The sequence below is a fragment of the Poecile atricapillus genome, chromosome 5 (assembly GCF_030490865.1).
Source record: "Poecile atricapillus isolate bPoeAtr1 chromosome 5, bPoeAtr1.hap1, whole genome shotgun sequence".
Lineage (NCBI taxonomy): Eukaryota > Metazoa > Chordata > Aves > Passeriformes > Paridae > Poecile > Poecile atricapillus.
The window spans coordinates 11,339,116-11,362,021 of NC_081253.1; the positions used below are offsets into that span (position 1 = coordinate 11,339,116).

The 22,906-nt window shown below is 40.8% G+C and overlaps 1 protein-coding gene across 2 annotated transcripts; it reads left to right on the plus strand.

Moving 5' to 3' along the window:
* The first annotated feature begins 100 nt into the window (after positions 1–100).
* Positions 101–20,278, plus strand: IQCB1 (IQ motif containing B1). 2 transcript variants are annotated; one of them, XM_058839798.1, is made up of 14 exons: positions 101–438; positions 586–816; positions 1,626–1,788; positions 3,461–3,590; positions 6,300–6,393; positions 7,437–7,536; positions 7,914–8,086; positions 10,625–10,737; positions 11,797–11,906; positions 16,597–16,739; positions 17,166–17,314; positions 17,752–17,880; positions 18,258–18,414; positions 19,509–20,278. In XM_058839798.1, exons 2-14 carry the CDS (start codon positions 723–725, stop codon positions 19,736–19,738), a joined length of 1,785 nt encoding a protein of 594 aa, XP_058695781.1. In that variant the 5' UTR covers positions 101–438; positions 586–722; the 3' UTR covers positions 19,739–20,278. The 2 variants fall into 2 exon arrangements, with proteins under 2 accessions (XP_058695781.1, XP_058695782.1); XM_058839799.1 differs by having other exon boundaries at positions 103–267.
* Positions 20,279–22,906: the final 2,628 nt, after the last annotated feature.

The following is a 22,906-nucleotide window of genomic DNA, read 5'->3' on the forward strand; positions in this document are numbered from 1 at the left end:
GGAGCCCCGCCTCCCCCGAGCTGGATTGGTCAATGAGTGCGTCCCTCGGTAGATTTCCGCCAGTGGGGTGTCGGAGCCGCCAGCCCGCACGCGGATATGCAAATGAACCCTCCTACCGCAGGGGACAGCGCTGGTTGGCGGAGACAGGCCGCGACCACACAGCTGTGAGGGGAGGGGGGCGTGGGGGGGCCGTCGCGTTGGAAACGGCGGGATCGCCGTTGCAATCCTCCCTCCCTCCCCCCGCAGTCGGGAAGCCCCCGCGTGGCGGTGAGAGGGGCCGGGGGTGCGCGTGGGTCCCTTCCGAGCACCCCGAGGGGGCCCCGCGGCCTGGGGGCTTCGCGGCACCGGCGCCGCCGTTCCCGGGGACACTGGGGGCACCGGGTGACGCCGGTGGGAGAGGGCACCGCTCCCTCTGCCCTTTCCCCGGCCCTGGGTGAGGTGAGGCCGCTCCCGCTGCCCGCCCCGTTGGGCCGCGCGCAGGCTGCCCGGCCGGAGGTGCGCCCTGCCGGCAGAGCCGGTCCAGCTGCCCGCGGCCTCGGGAGGGAGCGCGAGTGGGGCTCCCTCCATGTTTGTTTCCTTTCTCAGGGGGAGTCCTGCGGCCCGAAGCTTCCAGCTGGTGGTTTCAGGAGCTGGGATGAAATAGTGGCGTGAGGACCCCGCGCCTTAACATAAAAAGGAAGGTGGCTGCAATCGATGGTGTTGTGCGCCTCTGGCTGTTCCTTATGGCAGCCACGGACCCCCAGGTCCTGGCCTTGGCTGCTCAGATCACTGAGAGCACAGAACAGGACATCCCCCTGCTGCTGCTGAAGTTAAAGGGTAATTAATGCCGTTCCTAAAATAAAAGGATGAGCTGGTGAACTATGGCCAGTCCTTCTCCTGTCTTCCTCCTTAAATACAAAAGATTTTTCTGAAACTCTGTAAGAAAGGTTGATACAGCAGCTTTTCCGGAGAGTGGCGTTTGACTTGGCAAAAATAAGGAGGACCTGAGGAGCAAATGGACAGAATTTTTTGCCTTTCAGCTGTCACTCTGATAATGTGGGCCCTTTCCCTGCTGATACAGGCAGGGATCTTACACTTCGCCAAATCATTTCTCCCAGTCCTTTTTGGGCAGAGAGACAGGGTGGTTGTCAGTACTCAGTTTTTAAATCTTAACATAGAAACAAAATCATGAGCTCCTTTGTGACTTCCCTGTCTTTCCTCCTGCTCTACAGCCACTGTTCATAGGAGCAGTTGAAACAAGTCAGGTCCTGTTCTAAATTGGGATGTAATTATAAGGAAGCTATATGTTTCCCAGTGGTTGTGGTTTTATCTAGCCCAGGAAATTCATACAAATGGTTCATATCCCAGGTAATGTATGTTTTGCTACTAAATATGTAGAGAAAATGGGAACCTAAGTTTAGCTATCCTTCCCAGTTGTCATATAATCTTACAAATGAGTTGTAGCTGTAGCAGCAAAAATTGCTGACAAAATATTTCATGCTGTTGTTAGCACTTTTACAATTACTTTAATCCTGGATCTTGGCTCTGTGTATATATACTCTTCTTGCATTTTAGAAAAAGAAAAAAAACCTTGTACATCAGAATCTTATGTTCCTCTTTGTCTCTCTCCTGCTTTCTTCCCACAGGAATTTTAAGTAGTCCTTCCTTAGGATGTGAAGAATCAAATAAAATTAAGCAAGATCTGTATGATTATGGTCTTACTCAGTACTGCTTGCTGGTCCTTAAGCGAGACCACTCTCAGCTGCATGGATCCTGGGCTACTGCTGCCCAGCTAGCAGAGATACTAAGGTAAAAAAAAACAACCAAAGCTAAGAAGTTTTCTTCCAGTTTTCCTTCTGTCCTTTCATCTTACTCTTTCTCTTTTCAAGCTGTAATACATTGGCTCCCATCCAGAACAAGGCTTGTTGTTCAGGAAAGGCCAGGGTTAAAGTGCAGGGAGCAGTCAAGAGCAGAGGGGTCAGGCATAGCCTAATTGGCCGTGTTTAATTCATTTGCATTGTGTTTCACTGAGCTGGGGGAACAGTATGGTGGGAACAGGGTTTGTATTGGCTCTACCTTTTTATGTGAACAGTACTCACCAGTGAAATAGTTCTTACCCATTAATTATATAATTTTGAATTGTGGTTATTTAAAAATTGTTATTTTGTTTGCTTAGATTTCATCTTGCAAAGATCTTCAGCCTGATTGACTCACTGCTTGGCTTGACTGTGTTTAAATATTTATTTAATATACCCATTCAAAGTATCTATTTATGTTTTTAAGTATAGTAGACAACACAGTTCATACAGACTAGATGACCTGATGTGGTGATATTGTGAGAATGGTGTTGTAAATAAGAAAACTTTAAACTCAAACCCCCAGTGATCTAATCTCAATTTTAAATGTCAGGAAAAATAATGCATTTCAAATTTTCCTCAAGTTGTACTTAGTTTTGGCTTAACTAGGAAGTAAAATTCTAAGGCATGAAGTAATTATGTGACCATCTCTTATTTATGCCATATCTGCTGTATGAATTTTTAATGTGAGGAATTTCACTAAGGGATGCAAGAGTTATCACCAGAGTAGTGTGATACTTAAATCATCCCCTGTAAGTTGTTTCAGTTGCAGAGAATACTGAAATTTATTTTAGCTGTAAAAATGTCCTTTTGTAGCTATATGAATCTCAGCTTCATGCCTAGAATTTGTTTTCCAAGGGCTTTGGTAGACGTCTTTATGTGTGTGCATTCCCAAAAAGCTAACATAGCCTAGATAAGATATCAGAAAGCAAAATTCATAAAAAGTCAGGAAGACTCTTTTGTTGCAATGGTATCAGTGGTATTCTGCAATCAGAACTGAAATAACTTACCAGTTGTAAAGCATGCAGTTTCTTGTAAAAAGTCTTCCAGAAACAACCGACGTGTTGCAGTGAGTAAAATAAGAGAGCTGAGATCTGAGGAACTGATTTCTAGCCCACATGCCTTCCTCAGTTTGAGAAAAGTTGTAGACAGGCTCACTGAAGGTTTTGTGGTATATTTCTTACACATATTTTCACCGCCTGATGTGTACCTCCTTCGTCATTGGGCTTTCTTTATCAGTATTTTTTCTACCTTTCTATTTTGCCTTTTTTTTTCTTCTTTATGACCATCAGAGCCCTTCCCTAGAATATGGAACAAGCCTGAACAGATTCTCTGAGGCTAAAGGAGAAAGTGCCTTTGATATGTTTTTAACTGAGAAATGCCGTAATAAGTAGTAATACAGTCTCCAACCTGTGACTGGTTGCTCTTCCTTGGAGGCAGCCACCTTGGAGCCAGTCACAGCAGTGAGCTGTTGTTCAGGGGGGAATTGTCCCATGTCACTGAAGCATTTCTCCAATGACGTGACATTCATTCAAAGTTGTTCAAACAGGCCTTTGACTATTCAGGTTGATTTTTTTCCCTTTTTTCTTTCTTTCTTTCTTTTTATTTTTTTAACTCCATTTCAGCCATTGTTGTGTAGGGCTAGAAGTGAAAGAAGATTCTGAGGAATTTTACAAGAAGTTTCTTCCTTCAGCTATAGACAGCCTGCTGGTTTTGGGAAAACGCTTGCAAGCACGATTTATCCGAGCAATCAAGGTATTTAAGTTTCATAGTTAAAAGAGCAGAGAATGCCTGCAAACTTTCTGAGGTCATGTGTTGGATAAGTAGGATATTATTTTAGGAACGTGGTATTATGAAAATTTATTTTCCAGAAATTGCAGTAGTTTTTCTTATGCCTCTGAGCTCTGAATCTGAAATTTGTCATTGTACAGCGTTTGCTTCGTGACTTGTGCAAAGCCACTCTGTTACCATAGGCCTGTTTAGGTAGTTTGGCTACTACTTTTCATAAGTTTTAAAGGTAGAGGGAAGGAGTGCAATTATAGGAAGGACTGAAGAATTAGAGCAGTATAAGAGGAAAAAAAAAAAAGCCTACAAAAGACAGCATCCCAGTCACGGTAGTGTCGTAACTTTGCATATCATTATCATTCAGCCTTCAAAATTACTTAGTTCTCACTAATTTTATTCAGCTTTACAAAAAATTATTTAGGAAGTCTTAGGATTTTAGATCAGATTTGTTGAAGTTTGTTTTGTCATTCAATTTCTAGTGCATATTTGGCAAAAAAAATCAGGGAATGCTCACTGCTTCTGAACTTGCACATGGAGAATGCCAAAAGCAGACTTCATGAATTTATAGATTTAAACACTTTCTCACATTTCCCTCTTTTTTTGCACTGAAGAAGGGTTTTTCTCAGAGAGTTTCCTTCATACTTCTGAGTTCTAGAATCAGAAGGAAAAGTACCCCCAACAAAAACCCACAAGTAATTTAAATAACCAACTTCCTGGATTCTGACAGTTTCTTTTAATATCCCCATTTCTCCATACGATCTCATTTCTTGGCTCACTGGCTTCTTGCACTTAGCCAAAGTTTTCCTACAAAGTATTGTGATAGACAACACAGACAATCAATTCTCAGAAAGCATCAATGCAGTAACATAGTTTTTTTTAGTCTAGTACTTGAGAAGTGCATTTAGTGCTTAAGAAGGAAGCTTCCTAAATGACATCTCAGGAGACTCTTATCCACAATATGTAATTTCCCCCATACTTTCTTATTATGTCTCAGCCTACATACTACTTGAGTCATGCTTGTGGGCAAAGATTTCTTTTGAATGCAAATGCAGTCTACATTATAATTAGTACTTTGGCTTTTAAACTTCATGGTCTCAGAGGTGACTGGGCACCCAGACTTGATGCTTGCTCAGTGGAATTCTGGAAATCCACAGATTTTGCTAGATTTTGGTAGAATCAGATTCTGCTAGAATCTCTAGCAGTGGAGATTTGAAGTTTATTCTTCTCTCTTTTGCTTTTTGTACAGGTTTTTGAAGTCAAGGGAAGTAGTGAAATAGCTTTCAGGAACTGACATATTGCCAAAACACAGAGCAGATTATATTACAGTTTAACATATTGCTGTTATTTTGTATCTCTCCTTGTCAGTATGAACCAAATACAAAGTTAAACCTTGACTGAGGGCTGGGGCTCCAGCAGGGGTCTAGGAATAGGCTTCCCAAGGTTTCATTTGTGGAAGTTCAATTAATGTGGGATATATGACCATGTGCTTTTTAACAACTTTTTTCAGGAGTGTGATACTGTCAAAATCCCTTTCGCTGTTCCACACAGCTAGATTCCAGATTTCTAGTAGTCTGTGGCTTACACTTGGGGTACAGACTGGAAAGTGCATCTGTATGTGTATTCATATGTTAAAACCTGAATTCCTACTGGTCATAGAGGAGCACTGGAGCACCTCTGCAGTGAAGAAAGGCTGAGAGAGATGGGGTTGTGCAGCATGAAGAAGAGAAGTCTCTGAGGAGTGCTTATATCACCCCCTCCAGTGCCTAAAGGGGCTAAAAGAAAGCTGGAGAGGGACTTTTTAGCAGGGCATGTAGTGACAGGATAAGGGGTGATGGCTTTACACTGAAAGAGGGAGGTTTAAATTTAGTGTTGGGAAGAAATTTTGTGCTATCAGGGTGGTAAAATACTGGGACACACAGTCTAGGGAATCTGTGTATTCTCCATCTGTGGAAGCATTCAAAGCCAGGCTCCATGAAGCTCTGAGAAAACTTGTCTACTGGAAGATGTCCCAGCACATGGCAGTGGTGCTGGAACAAGATGGACTTTAGGTCCTTTCCAACCCTACCATTCTGTGATTGACTCTATGTTTTTTTCCAGTCCAGTGCTATCACAGGCAAGCACTTGATGTAGTCTGTTTGGCAAACAGATCAAATTTCAGCTTTATAGTGGTTTGGTGTTTGCTCACAGACCTCCAACTAGGAGGTTCTTCTGAAGCTTCACCATACCAGTTATCAGGAACCTTTTTCATTTTGACTATGTCCTTGGCCACTTGGTACCTTTTTTAATTTTCCCCCTCTTCTTTAAAGTAATATATTTCCCACTTAGTGCATTAAATCTGTGATGCATATTTGCTGAGCTATTACTTGTCTTATCCCTCCTATAGTATGAAATATTTTTAAGGAGTAAACAAGATTTCTCTCGCCTTGTTGTGATTTTTTTTCCCAAATGGGTGCTTTTATTTTTTTAGTATGTTCAGATCTTCTTGATTGACCTCTGACCTCAGAGGTCTCACAAGCTGGGGTTTTTTTTTTACTGGTTCCTACAGTTTCACCAACCTCATTTGGAAATTTGGTGGAGTTTGGTTTCCAAATTCCTGAGGCATGCAAACTTTCCCATGACATCAAGATGGAGTCCTTAGTGAAGATCATACACGTTTTTACCTACTTCTCTTTTGTTTAGGATAGAGAAAAACAAGACTTTTTACATTGGTTCCAAGTAGTAACTGATGCCATCTGCTGGCTGTTCGGTGGGCATATTCAACTAGCAGCATGTGGTAAGGAAAATGTCAACCCACAGAACACCTGAACATTTATTGCAACTACAAGTATCAAAATTTACTCTTAAGCTAATCTCCACTTAGTCTTCTAGATTAGAGTAGATGGTAAATCAGTCTCTTTAAGTAGTCACCTCAACAGCAATATCTAAAATGGCAAACATCCACTAAAGGGAGATACTCAACCGTTCCCTTTCTAATCTTTCAGAGATAAATATTTAAAGTGTCATCCCATCATTTCTGTTTGTAAGTCTATAACTTTTAAAAATTGTGGGTTTTTCCAATAAGAGACAATTGGTCTTCTCCTCTGTGTGATCAAAATATGCCAAAATTTGACTAGAATCTATTCCTAGTCCTGATGAGTAGATAGAATTTGAGACAGATTTCTAAAGTTTTTTCCATGACAGGAAATTTTACAAATATTTAACAAACTTCACTATATATTTGTGACCAAAATAAGCTTTCATTTAAACTAATGCTAATCACACTGACTTTTAAAAGCAGAATTTAGTTTTGTTTCTAGTATTGGACAGAACCCTAAGGATCATAAGATGTGTAACTGAAAACACACATGGTCAGAAAAATTACTGAACACGTAGCCAGTGATACACTGGGATAAAAAAGATGGTACTTTAATGACATCAGTAGACTTGCATTAAATAACCTGGGGTAAACAAACTGTCAAGGTTGAGGTCCTTCAGTTTGGGTATTGTTGTTCCAGTGTTAATTCCACAATTGTTTTAAGAAAAGGGTACTTTTGTAACATAAAGGAGTATAAAGCTTTAATTCCCTTGCAACGTCAGTGCCTGAGGGATGTCCAAATGCAGAAAAAAGAGGATTCAGCATGTTTTTTGGAGGTTGAAGTAGTTTAGTTATCTCAGTAAATTTCAGTGTAAAAATTATAAATGAGGGAGTTTGTTTCAGAAACAGTGTCTGGTTTTACTTGCTATGGTTTATGATGAAGTTTATGTGGTTTATGGTGTTTTCAAGTCTGGTTCTGATTGCATGATTTCTTGTTTGCTTGTTTTTGGGTTTTTTTGCAGTACTACAAAATGATCGCTTCCTGCAGTTGTTAATAACAGATGATGTTGAAACAGCAATTATAATGATGTCTGTGTTACACAATATTTTGAGGATCAATAGGTTAGTTTTCGTATCATTATTTTTCTTAATAATAAATATAAAAGGTAGTTCATTACTGCTTGGTAAAATAAAATCTTTTCATATGCAAGCATTGTTGTGTTACATTATTTGGGTTTGTTTTTTTCCCTAGTCTTTGTAGTAGAAATAGAAAACATTAAAAAGCTAGGGGTTTAATCTTAAATTGAGAGAGTTGCAATTGGTTGGTTGAAACAGTTGTACTGCCTGGATCAGATTCCTGGTCCAGCTAGCTGGGTATCTTGGCTTGCTGTATATAGCATGACATAGCTAAAAATAAGTCACTGTTGAAAAGCTCACATTTTTCAATTAACAATTCTGTTCTGTCCCACTCCCCTTTTCTTTCTTTATTCTTTTTAAAGTTCTGTCTTGCTTCAAGTTGAAGAAGAGACCCTTCACTCTGTTTTGGATGAACTTGTTTATAAGCTTTCCTCTACCACCAATCCTGCTGTAGGAAGTGCTGCCACAAAACTGCTGTTGTTGGTGGCAAAATTTTGCAAACAGCTTGTGCAGTTATTCACAGCTCGCTACAAAGGTTTGTAAGCATGCAATCACTGAACCTCCTCTTAGATTCCATATGAAAATAAAAAGACAAAGGTTTCCTATTGTGGTTCAATAACTCTTCAGTACCGATGGAAACTGCAGGGCCATGTTGCTTTGTGGTTTTTCATTTCCTTCTATTCATTTTCATTGCAGTTTAAGGTACTGCACCTCTTTCTGTTTCTTAGATTTATTTTCTTCTGTGTACTGAGGACTTAGAATGTGACAACTTGTCTTTTAAAGCTCTTTTTTGTCACTTCCAACCTGATGGGCTTTTACTTCTTTCTGTTTCCCTGTGCAGGCTGGTTATTGAGGGATCCACTGGCAGGGTGTGGGAACTGCCACAGTCAGAGAACTCTGCCACAGTGCTAAGGCTCACTAGTCCAGAGCATGAAGGTTTTACTTAGAGTGAACTGCTGACCCTGGCTGTTACAGGTCTGCTCATCTGATAGAGGGCTGTTTAGTTATCCAGGAGCTGACTGTCATTTGATATCCAAGTAATGGGAATGAACTCTCCCTAAGAATTCATGAAATTAGTTTATCGTTTTGTCTTGATGCCTTCAGATGATGAGGCTGAGTATGTGTATAATTTGTTTTATGTTATTCATTCTTTAATGAGGTGTCCCATTTAATGTTTCTGTCTCTAGCCTAGCATGGAGCTCCAGGAAACCTCTTTGTATTCTATCATGCCCATAGAGACTAAGGAACAGGCATAGTGTTTGCCATGTCTTCTATGTTCTAGATGTTATCGTTGGTCAAAAGTACTTGTGAGCAGCCTCAGTCCTTTGAGGACAAGGACAGTAAAAAGAGGGAACGCAAGGCAAAAATGTCCTATTCCAAATTTTTGCACTTCTGCTGGCTACTCATTATACAGTACCAGCCAGAAAAATTTCTGGACCACATGAACGGCTTTTCCCACCCCTTTGCCTACAGAATTGAGGAGGGATTCCGTGGTATGGAATTAAGTATAGTGTGCCTAAGGCTGGTATCACATTGTAGATTCTTGGGAAGCTGCCATGATAGTCTGATCATCCCAGCTGTAGAATGCTGGCTTGTCTGAAGAGGTACAGATCTCCATCAAAGGATGCTTTCTTTTGCTCTAGAATCACAGTATGCCACAGTCATTTAGAAACTCTTCATCTCTCTCCTGTGCATGTTTCCTCTTTCCACTAAGAAAAAAGAATTGCTTTTTATCTCTACCTTTTTTTTTTTTTTTAAGTTAGAATCCTTCTTTTAGTTTTAACTCAGGCTTTGGAATCCTTTAGAGACTTTAAGGAATAAAAGCAACAAAGAAAGCATTACAGCATTTTCACCATCTGGCCATCTCACTGAAGCCCCTTGGCTTCACAGTGGCTCAGAGATGTTGGCAGTGTGAGGTGCTTTGGTGTGAGCTTTGCCAGCAAAAGCAGCCTGCTGGAGGTGAGGGCAATTCCAAGACCAGCACAGTCCCTATGTCAGGTTTCCCAGAGGTCCTGGCCTTTTGTCCTGCATGGGTTGACACATCTGTGAGGCACATTGGAGGTACTCCCTGTCTGTGGCCAAAAGGTGCATATGGCTGTGTAGTCTGTACAGAGACTGGCAAGTGGTTGTCAGACCTGCAGCACTTCTGTGAGGGAGCAGTTTTGTGTAGCCTGGCTCCCTGCTTTTGCAGGGCTCAGGCAGCCTTGGGGCACTCACTGATTCCATTTAGAGTCCTGCCTGTCTCTCTCCTGAAGTGTTTAACTGTCATTGTTGTTTAACTGTCATTGTTTTTCTCAAATGGTGTGTGTAGTGCCACAGAGGTGCCATTTCTGTGTGCTCCGATCCTGTAAGTACATGTCAGTGTTGGAGTTGCCCAGTGTATGAATATGCTTATGGACAATGTTTTGAAGATGGAAAAGTGACTTGAATCGGCAGTTCGTCAGGAGGCAAACACACACATATTTCCTACCTTCCTTCCTCTTCCCTCCAACTCCCTGCAGAGCTCTTGGGCTCTAGGATTTGTCTGATACAAACATGTTAGCACACATTACTGTCTACTTGCATGGGGGGGGTGTGTGTTGTTGCGGGAGCACAAGGGTGCTTTTTAGCTACTGCAAACCCAAAAAGCTCTTTTGTCTCATGGATTGGATGCACATGCACTCACAGTTAAACTATGCTGTGCAGGTAAGACATTAAACAATTCCAATTAGAAAGAAATAAATTTTATTTGGAAAATATGAAAAGAATATATAATAACAACACCCAGCACTGTGTGTTGCTAATTCTCTTTAGCACCTTACAATGTACTGAAAGTACATTGGTAATTGGACTGTCAGTGATAAAAACACAATACTGACTTGGACATACAAAATCACTGGGTAATACTTCTCTGTGATAGTTGGAGCACCAGAAATTCTTTGATAAGATTATGCATTGACACTCAAAGATGGCTGATGATCTTCCGCTCTCACACTCCTTTGCACATAGATTTGACTTGTTGATTCGCAGTTTGTAACTTTGAAAGCCTGAAAAGAAAAATTCATGTTAGTGAATTGGCTTCTTTTTATCTTAGGATTAAAAGGGCTTTTAAGTAAACAGTGGACTGGCAAAGGATTTGACAGGGAGGTCAATCAACTCTTGGACCTGCTGTATTTGGAACAAACCAGTGGAAAAGGAGAAATGCAGGTGATGAAGTGTAATGTGACTTTCAGATGTGAAATCCTATTTACATGTGATTTGTGTATGTTTAGAATGGATTTACTATATCACTTTGTAGACACTTTTGAAAACCTGTGTTATTTTTTCACTATGTTAATTAATTTTTAATTGCCTTTTTGAATTTATTTTATTGTGGTTTTTTTTAAACATCAAGAAATTGCTCAGTCATTAAGATATGGGACTGTGACTCAAGAGATTGACTTTCTGTGCAGATTTACCGTAGATTTCAATATAACTATAGGGGAAAATAATTAATTTTTTTTTTGTTAACTATTCAATTAAAATAACTGCATCTGCTTTTCTCACATCAGTGTTACAAATTTAGATGTCTGGATTCTAGGCAGCATTTATATAGAACTAAGTCATATACAGAAAATGTGCAGTAAGAACACCACCTGGACTGTGTTCCCAATAAAAGAGACAATGTGTGTTTCATGAGCATCTTAAAAATAAAATTACATGCAGGTTTCTCAGAGACAATACTTCAATGAAAATAAGTTATGTTTGCAGAGACCTGCTTTCATCTTCAACAGAGCAGGGTGTTTGGTGATTCAGTTTGTTTGTGGTTTTTTTTTAAATGCATTTAAGAATATAACTGATTTTTTTTCATGTTTGCATTTCAGTGACTTCTGATCATACTGCATATGTAACATTTTTCCTGCTGCTCTTTTTCTGAACTTGTCTTTCTGTCCTCTCTATTGTAGTAATTTTGATTGAATCACCATTTGATAGTGCTTCAGGTGATTTAAATACAAATTTCTAATATTGTTTTATATTTATATATTTGTGCTGTAGATTCGTTTGTTTACCACAGAGAGCATCAATACATGTGATCAGATTAGCTGCTTTTGGGCCAAGTATAAAGTTTATGATAATAACAATTGTAAGACCTTAAATTCCCAAATCTGATCCATTTGAAAACTGATGGGGTTTGGCCAAATGTGAAGATTATCCAATTATGCAAGCAGTAATAAAGTATTTTTATATGCATTGAAAATATTCTACCAACTGTTTTATTAATTTCAGAAGCAGCATCAAGCAGCTTGTATAATTCAGGCAGCATGGCGGGGATTTCAGACAAGGAAAAGGCTGAAAAAACTACCCCAAGCAGTGATCACTTTACAGAGAAGCTTCAGGTAAACAGTATGACTTTATGAAAAACAGTGAAGAATAGGATCTAGTATGAAGGTTTGGGTTGGGCTGGGTTTTCTCAAGTCACAAAGGAAGAGGAAACATTCAGGTCATCTAATTCAATGTCCTGTTTGAAATAGGCCCCCACCTCAAAATGGGATCTGGATGCTCAGGGCCACATCCAGTTTTAGAGGTCTCGAAGGATGGAGATTCTACCATCTCATTTGATCCATTTCCTTGTTGCACTCTTTATCGCTGCCTCTTGTCCTTTTCCTGAGCACCCCCATGAATCTGGCTGTGCCTGTTCTATAACACTTCTTTAGGTAGTGAGAGACAGATTTGCCTTCTTTTAGGCTAGACTCACCTTGCCTGTCCTTATCTGTCCTATGTTTCATGGCCCTAATTGTCTCTGGACAGTCTCTATCCCTCCCATTTGTCAGCATTGCTCTTCCATTGGGGGTCCCAGTAGAGTGTGACCAATGCTCCAACTGTGCCAAGTAAAGCCAAATAATCTTCCCAGTAATCTGTAGCCTTTGTTCCTGCAAGGGCTCATTCCTGGCTCATGTCCAGCCTGTCCCCTCTTTTCATTGGAGTTGCTGTCCGGGTAGTTGGTACCCAGTCTGTGCTGGTTCGTGAGGTTATTTAGTACCAGCTGTAGAATTTCCCATTTGAACTTCATGTGGTTTTTATTGAACCATTTCTGTGGAGGTTTCTCGGAGTGTCAGCCCTGCCCTGCGTGGGAGGCCGTGATGACAGCCTTGGTAAAGTCGAGGAAAATGACATCCACTGCTTTCCCCTCATCCACAGAGCCAGTCATCACAGAATGCAGTCAAGCTGGTCAAACATGATTTTCCTGTGATAATTCTATGCTGGCTATTCACATTCACCTTCCTGTCCTTCCTGGATATAGCTTCCCTGAGAATTTGTTCCTATGTCCCAGGCCCTAGGTTTGGATTGACCAAGTGTCCCTTCATCTTGAAGATGCCTTTTTCCAGTCAGCTGTTACTTCTCAAACAGAAAGATAATGTAATGCCAGTGTGAGCATTTTCACTACAGACTTTTTTGCAGAAACATCCAAACAATGTGCTTTTTCAGTGGTTCCAAACTGCCATTTCTGGTGCCAAAAGCTCCAACTGTCCCTTTCCCAGATGCCAGACTGCTCCATGAAAAAAACTTACTTCTGTGGTGCTTTCATGTTTTCTGTAAAAATTTGTGGCATATGGAAAACTGAAAGTGTGGCATGGGATTGCCCTAAATAGCACTAGAAGATGATGTACTGGTGGTAGGACAGTTAACTGGTTCACAGTTAATTTGACACAAAATTGCTTTGTAAATTATATTGGAGCTATCATGGAGCTTCTTCATGCCAGAGTGCTGTGGAAACCAAGGCCCATAGTGCTTTCTCAGTGTAGTGCTTACAAGACCTTGTTCTTCATTAATTTTTAAATCTTTGGCTCTCAATAGAGTTACTTCAGTGACCTAGATATAGTATCCTCTGCCTTCGAGCAGCAAAGAAGGAAGCTATGTAAATAATGCTTGTGTCACTTGAATTAGATTGCAGCAGTAATGTTAGCACATGTTAGGCTGTTTTGAGAAATTTAGTTTAAACTTAACATAGGTTAAGAGATCTAAAGTGCAGACTCCACAGCAAGTTTTTTCAAACTTTTTTTGCACATTGATCATTACTGTGTCAAAAGTAGATTTTTTTAAATCACTGTCAAATCACTTTGCATTGTGACCAAAGTAATACAAAGCAAACAACTGTACTTTATTGTCTAGACTGGCCTTAATTGCCTATTAGACTATCTAAGGTGTAATCTTTAAATTCTGAAAGATTTGCAGGGGCAAGCAATGTATGTGTCTGTTGAGAGCCACTGGTCACTGCACTTAGGTGCTGCAGTCAGACATCCTTGTCACTCCTTTTTTATCCACCATACACTTGAAGCCAATATTCCTTCCCTCATAAGGCATCTTGCAAGCCTGCAAGCCAAACTTATAGCCCAGAAAATTTGGATGATGGGCTAAGACATAACATGGAAAAGCAACAGGGAAAAGATGATGAGACTATCAGGAATCACCAAGCTGCTTGACTCCCTTGTGTCATATTTTCAATATTGTAGGCATTAGTGTGTGCCTTTTAAGTAGTTCTCGAGTCATTTAAATGGACTTTTGAAAGTGTTTGTTTAATATTGAGAGGAATGGAAACTTATTAATATCCTTACAGTTAATGTGTGTTCATTGCTCACTCAGTCCCAGAGTACTGAGCAAATACAGTAACTGTACAGTGCCAGTGTTGGTTTTCTTCTGTCTACGTCAAAACATTACACTGAAAAACAGTGTTTGGAATACTGTAAACATTACTTCAGAAGAGCTTTTAAGATGACTTTTTAATTTTTAGCACTCAGGTTCTGGTTATGTTCACAGATTTATTTTAGAACAAGTGTGGTTAAATACTGCTAAGATTGAAACTCCAAACTTTGCTCACCTGCAGCTGCAGAGGAACATCTTAAACTCTGCAAGTTATAAACTTTTGAAACTGTGGTTTCAGAAATGTCTCCTCAGTGAATGTTAAAGCCTGTAGTCTCTCTCCTTGAAGCTACTTCACTATTTCATGGCTAATTGTAGGACGTTTAAAATGGCAAAAATTATTATTAATAATGCATCAAAAAGGAAACCATTTTACTTTCCTAAAGAGATGACCAGAGGGAGGCTGCTCTGTGCCATGAACTGCAGAAGGAAGCTCAGATCTTACTCTGTGTATGTTTTACTTTAGTTCAGAGGCAGTTCCCTGTCACAGTGTGGTCTTGTGCAAGCAAATATATCTTATCATTAGGAGAAACAGAGGATGAATGTGTTTTGCAGAGTACATATGAAAGAATCATTTAAATCATTTAAATCATTTAAACCTGACAGACACTCTTGGTTTCACAGAAGTGCATCTGAGAAGTTCATTAAATGTTTTTGTAGTTTTCAACCTACTGAAGCTGATAAAAATTCATGGGCAAAATATATAATTTCTTGATAAAGGAGTTTTCTCAGTAAAATATGATCAAAACTCTTGTTTGATCCTGTGACTTCATTTTCCTTAGAAATATAATATTTGGATTAAAATATTAATTACCTGAATTAAAAATGTAAAAATTTACAGCTCTAATTTGCAGAAATGTGTGGGCTGAAAACCTTTAGTTTCCTTGAAACCATTCTGATATAATCAGATGTATCATGAGCTGTGTCTTTAGGTAGATGTGGGCACACCTCAAGTCTGCATTACAGTTGTAGAAGGATTATGGTCTGTCAAATTGTCGTGGAGGCTTTTTTATCTGTTAAGGTCAGATCTTTAAATCCAGAATATTTCTTTTACGCAACAGCTTCCATCCTAATCTCTCCCAAATCAGCTTTAAAGACTAAAGAGAAAGTATGGTTGGTAGAAAAATTATAGTTCAGTTTATACAAGTGATGGGAAACACAAACAGGTCATTAGGACTGTGAGTCTAAAGGTATGTGCCATGCAGCAATAGCAGAATTTCTGGACATTAATTCTAGTCTGTGGACATTTTCCTCCTCCGGCATACCCCCGCTCTGTCCATTGGTTTTCTTCCCTAGTGCTTAAAGCACTTCTTTCATTGTCCCCAGGAAAGTGCTAGAGGAGAGCAGAACTCTGGGCTGTGTCCCAGTGAGGGTATTCAGATCCTGAGTGGAGAAGTGATTTTGCTGCAACAGGAGCAGAGAAGTCCCATTATTACCTTGTTGTACACTCTCAGGTCTTAAGCTGCTGAAGAGATTGGGTCCATTGGGATGAGGAGAGGCAGTGAAGGGAGGGGGAGCTTTAGCTCACACCTCCTCATACCTCACTGAGATCATGGCCAAGTGGTCTCAGTAATTATTAGTATTGATACATCAGTATATTAAGTATTTTATGTTAGTCTCTATATTGATACGTTGCTGTGTATTTCATTGATGTACATGTTGTTACTAGCTTAAACGCTCCAGGGCCAGTTGCAGAGTTTTCAGTTGTCTCATCTGTGAAACTTCTGCTGCAGGTTTTTCAGTGCACAGCAGAGCAACACCCTAACATTAAATCTAGAACAGATCAGAAAGAATTTGCAAGAAAATTTTTTCCTAGTGTTCTCTAACAAAGCTGATAGACCAAATGTGTCAGTCTGTATTTCCTGGAGAAAAAAAATCCCTCCAAAATTAAGAAGTGAGTCTTGGCAGCCAACATTCTGATCTACTCTTGCAGTCAGTACAAAAATAATTATATGTATTGTGGGAAGCAGGTGCCATGCATGCTGATGGATGAACTGGAAAAGGTGCATACTGGAGCAGATGGCTAATGTTGCTTTACCTCTTCAACAGATGATTGAATCAAAACTGTTGTTCCAGTCCATTCTGGCTGTGAATGTCCCACATGAAGCATCATTCCCTTCAGAGTCCTTAGAACTTTATCCTAAGTAAAGATTTATACTTTGATTTTGTAGAGTGGTTCAGAGTTTTTTGTGGCTATAGATAGTATGGTAATTTGTTAGCTTGCAGGAGACTTCTCATTGCTTGGTGTCATTCTGCAGCCAACAGCTGGCATAACAGAATGTTTTGTGGATTCTCTTTCTCGATGCTGGACCTAACACAAAGAAAAAGAGAGATACTTTAAAGAAATGTACAAATTAAGGTAATTGTTAATGTATTTGTGTGTTGCAGAGCTAAAAGGGAACAGGAGCTGCAGCATTTAACGAAACAGAAGGAAGATGAAGCTCTAAAACTGCAAATGCAACTTCAGAGACAGAGGGCTATGAGACTCTTCCATGAACGACAGCTGGCCTTACTGGAAGTTGTCCATGCCAGTATGATTTATATTAAACTATAGCAGAAGATTGAAGTGTCTGGGTCTCGTTAGGAACAATTTCCCCAAATCTATTTCCCAATCTTGCATGTCTGTTTGCACTGTCGTCTTACTGTCTCTTCTCCTGACCCAATTATCTGAAAGAGAATGTGCTAATTCCCCCAGGGTTTAGTAACTACTGATCAAGATCTGCTGCATTCAAAATGGTGCAGGAGAAAGGGAGAGAGTTTTCTTGTGTTACAAAGCTCCATTGCAGCTATGATCTGCAAGACCTGACCCACAGCTAGGAGACCTTGGGGAAGAGGGGCTTTTAACTGAGAGCACCCAAGCCTTTTTTTTTACTATCTAGTCTGAGGATTAACAATGTAAATTTTTAAAAGAACCTAACCCACAGGCTTGTAAATGTGGATTTTTGTTATCTTTGTAGGTCAGGTGAATAAATACATGCAGGAAATGGAGGAGAAGTCAGCATTAACTATCCAGAGATTCTGGCGAGGGCATAGAGCAAGAAGAATTTTTCATCAGCAGAAACAATCTCTTAAGGAATATAAGGCAGCTATCATCATCCAGAGAGCAGTAAGTATTTATACTTCGTTCGAACAGTAGATAGGATTATTGTGAAGCCTCATAAAACTCTGTTTATTCTCTTACTGTTAATGTAGCCATAATTTATTAAAAAGTTATCCAGGGGTGATAGTCTAGAGCCACAAGTTGCTTTAAAGGGTTAAACGTTGTATAGGCTACAAAGCTATAACTGAAATATAAAAGCTGCTTCTTTGAAACTGAGCATTGGAATGTCATCATACTACAGATGAGTCAGTAACTTATTATGAGTATTGTTACTTACTCTGTAGTGTTCATGCTGACCTTGTATGTTGTCTTTTCAACATCATAGCTTCTTTTAGACTTTAACAGATGTAGTACGGAAACACTTTCACTGATTGTTTACAAACAAAGCGGGAAGACAAACTTCCTCTCTGTGATTGTCATATTCTCATATGTTCCTTACAAAGGCTTGTAAATTCTTGGAGAAAAGAAGAAGGAGGAGACCTCTCTCTCCTTGGAAAGGACCCAAGGGACTGACTGATGAGCAGAGACTAGCTTTGCAGCAGAAGGTGGATGACTACATCAAATTGCATCCGGTCTGTTTCTTAGTCATTTCATAATTTGCATTAATGATGCAACATAAAATACTGTGGGGATGAAATAGATTCAGCTTCATAAATTATGATCAAGATAAGCCATTTAAGGTATGTATGTATTAACCCTGCTTGTTTGACAGCAAGGCACTAGGATATTGGGGATTTAACCATTAATCTAATAAAAAGTGTCAAAGCAAACTGTAATTGGAAAATTTATATACACGATGATGGATAATTTTGAAGAGAGTTGCAGAGGAAGCAAAATTATGAAGTTAACAATTATGAACAGCATTTGCATTCCTTGTTTAGGCATTATTCTGCCCCCAGAAGTTTTAAAATACCCAGCTTCTAACAGTAACAAATTTATTTTCCTCCAGGCTTCCCAAATGTCAGAAGAAACGAGTAAAGAATTGCATATGCAGGCTCAGACAAAGTTGGCACAGTTCCTGTTGAGGAGCAGGCTGGATCAGAGAGCAGCACAGCGGAGAGAGGCTTTACTGGCTCAGGTCAACACCGATGTGGAGCTGCTAATGAGTATGTGACTGCTCTGCCCATGGCTTTGATTACCATTTGGATTAAACCAATTTAGAGGGAAAATTAGAGTGAGCAGTGGTAAAGCCTTATTTCAAAACTGAAATATCTTTCTTCCTTTGCCATATGCCATATCTTGAGATCCAGGCTTTGTTAGAGATTATCCAAGTGCTGCTGTAGGTTAAGGATAAACACCTGTTTTTCAAGGAGCATCTTATTCTTCTGATAAAAGTCTCTGATATGTTCACAAGAAAAGCAATTGCCCTGTAACAGGCGTTAGAATTTCTTAAAAAGGGGTCTCATGCAACCTATTCACCCTATTCACATTTGTTTTGCTTTGGTTTATTTTCTTGTGTTGTAAGTAAGCTGCTGGCTAAAACACTCTCACCCCTTCCAGATAAAGAGGGAAATCTCTGAGCTGCAAATTCCATGTTTCCACTTTCTCTGGCCTGGCTTTTAGTGAAACAGAATTCACTACTGTGCTATCTTAATTCCAGACAAGTGGCTGCATGAAAGAGCAAGAGTAGCAAGCTGCAGCCACCAGAGAGCACCCAAGCCGGGCAGAATTCATCAAGTTAGTGAATTCCATTATTTAGTCTGTCACGTGCTGTGTCACTGCAGCTCATCACTCTCTGAGCAGGCAAATCAGCAGCACACTATTACACTGTGCTGGGTCCCCCAAGCAGGGAAACCACAGTGCTGCTGCACCAGAGCAGTGTGCTGATGTCACCCTGCACCAGGAGCGCTGATCCACAGTAGTGACCAGGAGATCCTCTGAGGTTATACTTCCACAAGAAATCGTTTTGGTAGATGCCACCACTGCACCTGAAAGAAGTAGTCCATCTTTTCCCTTTCTTCTTTCTACCCTATTATGTATTTATTTTTTTCAGATTAGCCTTTATTTGGATTGTCTCACCAATAAGATTTATGATTTATCATGTCATAAAATTGCAATGCCAGTACAGGGAAAGGAGCGACCTAGGACAGTGGGAAGTGGGAGGGTAGTGTTCCTATTTTTTTTTTCTTTTTTTTTTTTTTTTTTCAGTACTCATAAAACCACAACAAAATACAGAAAACTCTTCTCCTTGTTCTTGTAGATGCTCCAGATTTAGCAGAGACCACAGAAAAAGACATTGGTACCTTTATGAGTCGATCAATCCCTGTAGCTACCAAGGCAAGACAGACCCACAACACTATGCTAAAATACTCTCGCTTGCCATGGTGGAGGAAGCTTGGAGATGAGTTTACAGAGGATGATGTAATTCCTGACGATGCCATAAACACAGAACTGGAAACTCTTTTTATTGGAGGAAGGAAATCCTTTTAGGTAACAAGCACAAGAATTTTCACATTCAACCAGACTAATATCTAAGACTATGCACTCACTTGTGTATGTTTCTAAGGAAGGAAAGCATATTAAAAAGACTGAAAAAGACCAAGGCCTTATTTTAGTGCATTTTATCTAGTAAGAATCCCTTCCTGTACATCAACAGTTGGATGCTATTGATTGTGGTGTTTCAAATAGGATTTAAATACTGCAATTGTAAATTAAGGTATTTTGTAATTTGTATCACTTTAAAAATAAGTTCATGACCTTTGACTTTTCAGTTCTTATTCACACTGAGATGCATAAAGAATCTGGCCATTGTAAAAGCCTGGGATTTTATAGCAAAACATTTTATCAGGTAATGTGCTTTGAAATAAAGATGTGTCCTGGACAAACCAAGACACCAATAGGAAATTTTGAAAATGCGAGGAAGGCTGGGTGCTTTCTCTGTATTCCTCCCAGACTACCTGTCCTTGCATCTACCTTCCGTAGGTTTTCTTTTGTTTGAGTTTGTCCAGGAGCTCTTTGTTCATCCATGAAGGCTTCCTGGTGGTTTAGCCTGACTTCCTTTTTGTTAGGATGCATTGTTCCTGAGCTTGGAGAACGTGATTCTTGAATATTAAGCAGCTTTCTTTGGCCCTCCAGGGCTTTATCCCAGGGTACCCCACCAAGCAGGTCCCTGAAGAAGCCAGTCTGCTCTCCTGAAGTCCAGAGTAGTGGACATCAGCTTGCTGTGCACCCTCCTTGCCACCCTGGATTCCACCATTCCATAGTTATTGCAGCCAGGGCTGCCCTTGGACTTCACATTCCCCACCAGCCCCTCCTTGTGGATGAGGACAAGGTCCAGCATTGCACCTCTCCTTGTTGGTTTGTTGGTTGTCTGTGTCTTGGAGAAGGGAATCAGCAGTGCATTCTGGGAAGCTCCTGGATTGCCTGTCCCCTCTGTGTTGTCCCACTAACAGGTATTGGGGTGGTTGAAGTCCCCCATGAGGACCAAGACTTGTGAACGTGAGGCCGTTCCTATCTGTAGAGGATGTTATCAGCTCAGTCTTCCTGTTTTGGCAGTCTGAAACAGACCCCTACTATGTCACCAGTCTCTGCCCTCCCTTTAATCCTGACCCATAAACTCTGAGCCAATGTCACCATATGGACCATCAGCTCTGTCTTCTTAAACCATGCAGAAGTTGCTTCATCCAGAAAGATCTCCAGCACAGGGTCTCTGCAGGCACTGTGACCTGGAGCACCTACAGCCAAGAGCTGAAGGGTGCTGCCTACTAATGTGTCTGGAACAAGAATTTGATACTGTGCTAATGCCACAGCTACTTGTGTTATTTTTCAGGTGAAAGAGCAGAGCTTTAAAAATTAGATCTTGCCTCACTGCAAAGGAGGAAAAAGTGCAGTGGTTTCTGCTGGTTGTATGTGGGTAGCAGTATTGGTTCAGCATGTTTGTTTTCCATTCTCTCTGGAAGGCTTTGAGTTTTAATTTTAGTGGAGATGAATGGAAAACAAATAAATAGAAACAGTGGGCGGAAGACCAAGCCCATTCAGATGCAGCTGATACATGGAAATTAATAACTGGATGGCTGCCAGGAGGAAGAGCTGTGCTCTATGTTAACTTTTTTTCACAGAGCTGTGATTTGGAATGCACTGAATTGGCTCACAATTCCTTTCTTGGACAGTTAGCTGATGGTACCATCCATTAAGTATTTGCTAGGGCACTTGTAGGTGTCTGTTGAGTTACATATTATTCTGCACAGTTCTGCTGGTTAGTTTTGAGCCATGCCCATAACAAGACAGGTGCCCTATAACTATAAGAGCAGAGGGTCTGGGGGCAGTCAGCAGGTGCTCCAGGGGATGGAAGCTATCCCTCAGCAGCCAAGCTCTGGCACTGGAAATGGTCCAGCATCTCTGGACAAACTGCAGCAAGACAGTTTTTCCCTTCTAAATACCTGAGTCTTCTTTACACATCATCATCCCCTTGGCCATGCAGCCTCTGGCCCAAACTATTTTGGTGCAGAAACCTCTGCTCTTACGTTTATTCCTAATCACCCTTATTCTAACAGCTCCTTAGCACAGGGAGATGATCACAAAAGGGCTTTGCTGAATGTATCTTACATAAAGAGATGAGCCCCCATGGCCAGTGTTAATACCAAGTGAATTAGAGAGCCATCTTCCCAAAATGCCATTTATTGTAATGGCCTCTGCCACTCACTGCCAGTGGAGTGGATAATGAACTCCCCCTTTGGAATATGCAGTTTGTTAAATCATGGGGATTTTCAAGTGAACAGAGAACCTAGTGAAAGATGCTGTTTTGCTGGACGAATTCAAGTTGGTCCAGCAGCACAAATTCCTCTGCTTCACCACAGCTCTGATAAAAATGCTTTGTTTTACTTTGTGCTTGTCACCAGGAGATTGCAGTCACATCCATTTTACAGACTAGGGAAACAGGAAAGAAAGCCATGAGGGAACATGCTTATGGTTATATATAGCTGTATAACCTGTCACTTGTTCCTGTTACTGTCCCAGGCAGCCCAAAAGGGGCATGCTGGGGTGGAGCTGGGAGATGTTCTTGGATGCCAATTGCTGTGGCCAGTTCAGAGCCTGGGCCCAGTAAAAGAGACTCCCAAACCTCCTCTGATGCCCTGCTTGGCTCACAGTGGGAGAGATTTGGCATAGCTCGACTCACCCTCTTTTCAAGTCTTCCTGCACTGTGTGCAGGACATGTTGCTGGCATTTTATTTCACTGCAGATCCTTCTGGAATAGAACACTCCTGCCTTAATAATGGGAACAGACATAGACAGCTGAACAGAAGCCACCTCCAGCTTGCTACCAAGTGAATAGTCCTGTCTGTGTTATACAATCACCCAAAAAAAGACTGTAGGAGAGGCCAGGAGCTGCAGTGGTCCATTCCTACTCCTGCTTTCCTGTTTGCCACAGATCACAGGCATGCCCAGAAGACCTGGAGCTGTTACTTGGGCATAAACCTATGGCATGGGCGGTCGAGCCAGGCTGAGAAAAGGGGCAGAGTTTGGTCATACTCAGCAGGTCTGGACTGTGCCCCTTTGGGTAGAAAGCAGACTTGACTTGGCAGGGTGAAGGCAGAGCTTCTCACCCAGAGGAATTCTGGGGGTGCTCTCCACACTAGTGGGGTGATGTTCCTGGGGGGT

Excerpts from the sequence above, each read along its gene's own strand:
- IQCB1 (XM_058839798.1), top strand. The coding sequence starts at position 723 with ATGGCAGCCACGGACCCCCAGGTCCTGGCCTTGGCTGCTCAGATCACT. Across the intron at positions 7,537-7,913 it reads AATATTTTGAGGATCAATAG|TTCTGTCTTGCTTCAAGTTG; the intron begins GTTAGTTTTCGT and ends TTCTTTTTAAAG. Across the intron at positions 17,881-18,257 it reads ACTACATCAAATTGCATCCG|GCTTCCCAAATGTCAGAAGA; the intron begins GTCTGTTTCTTA and ends ATTTTCCTCCAG.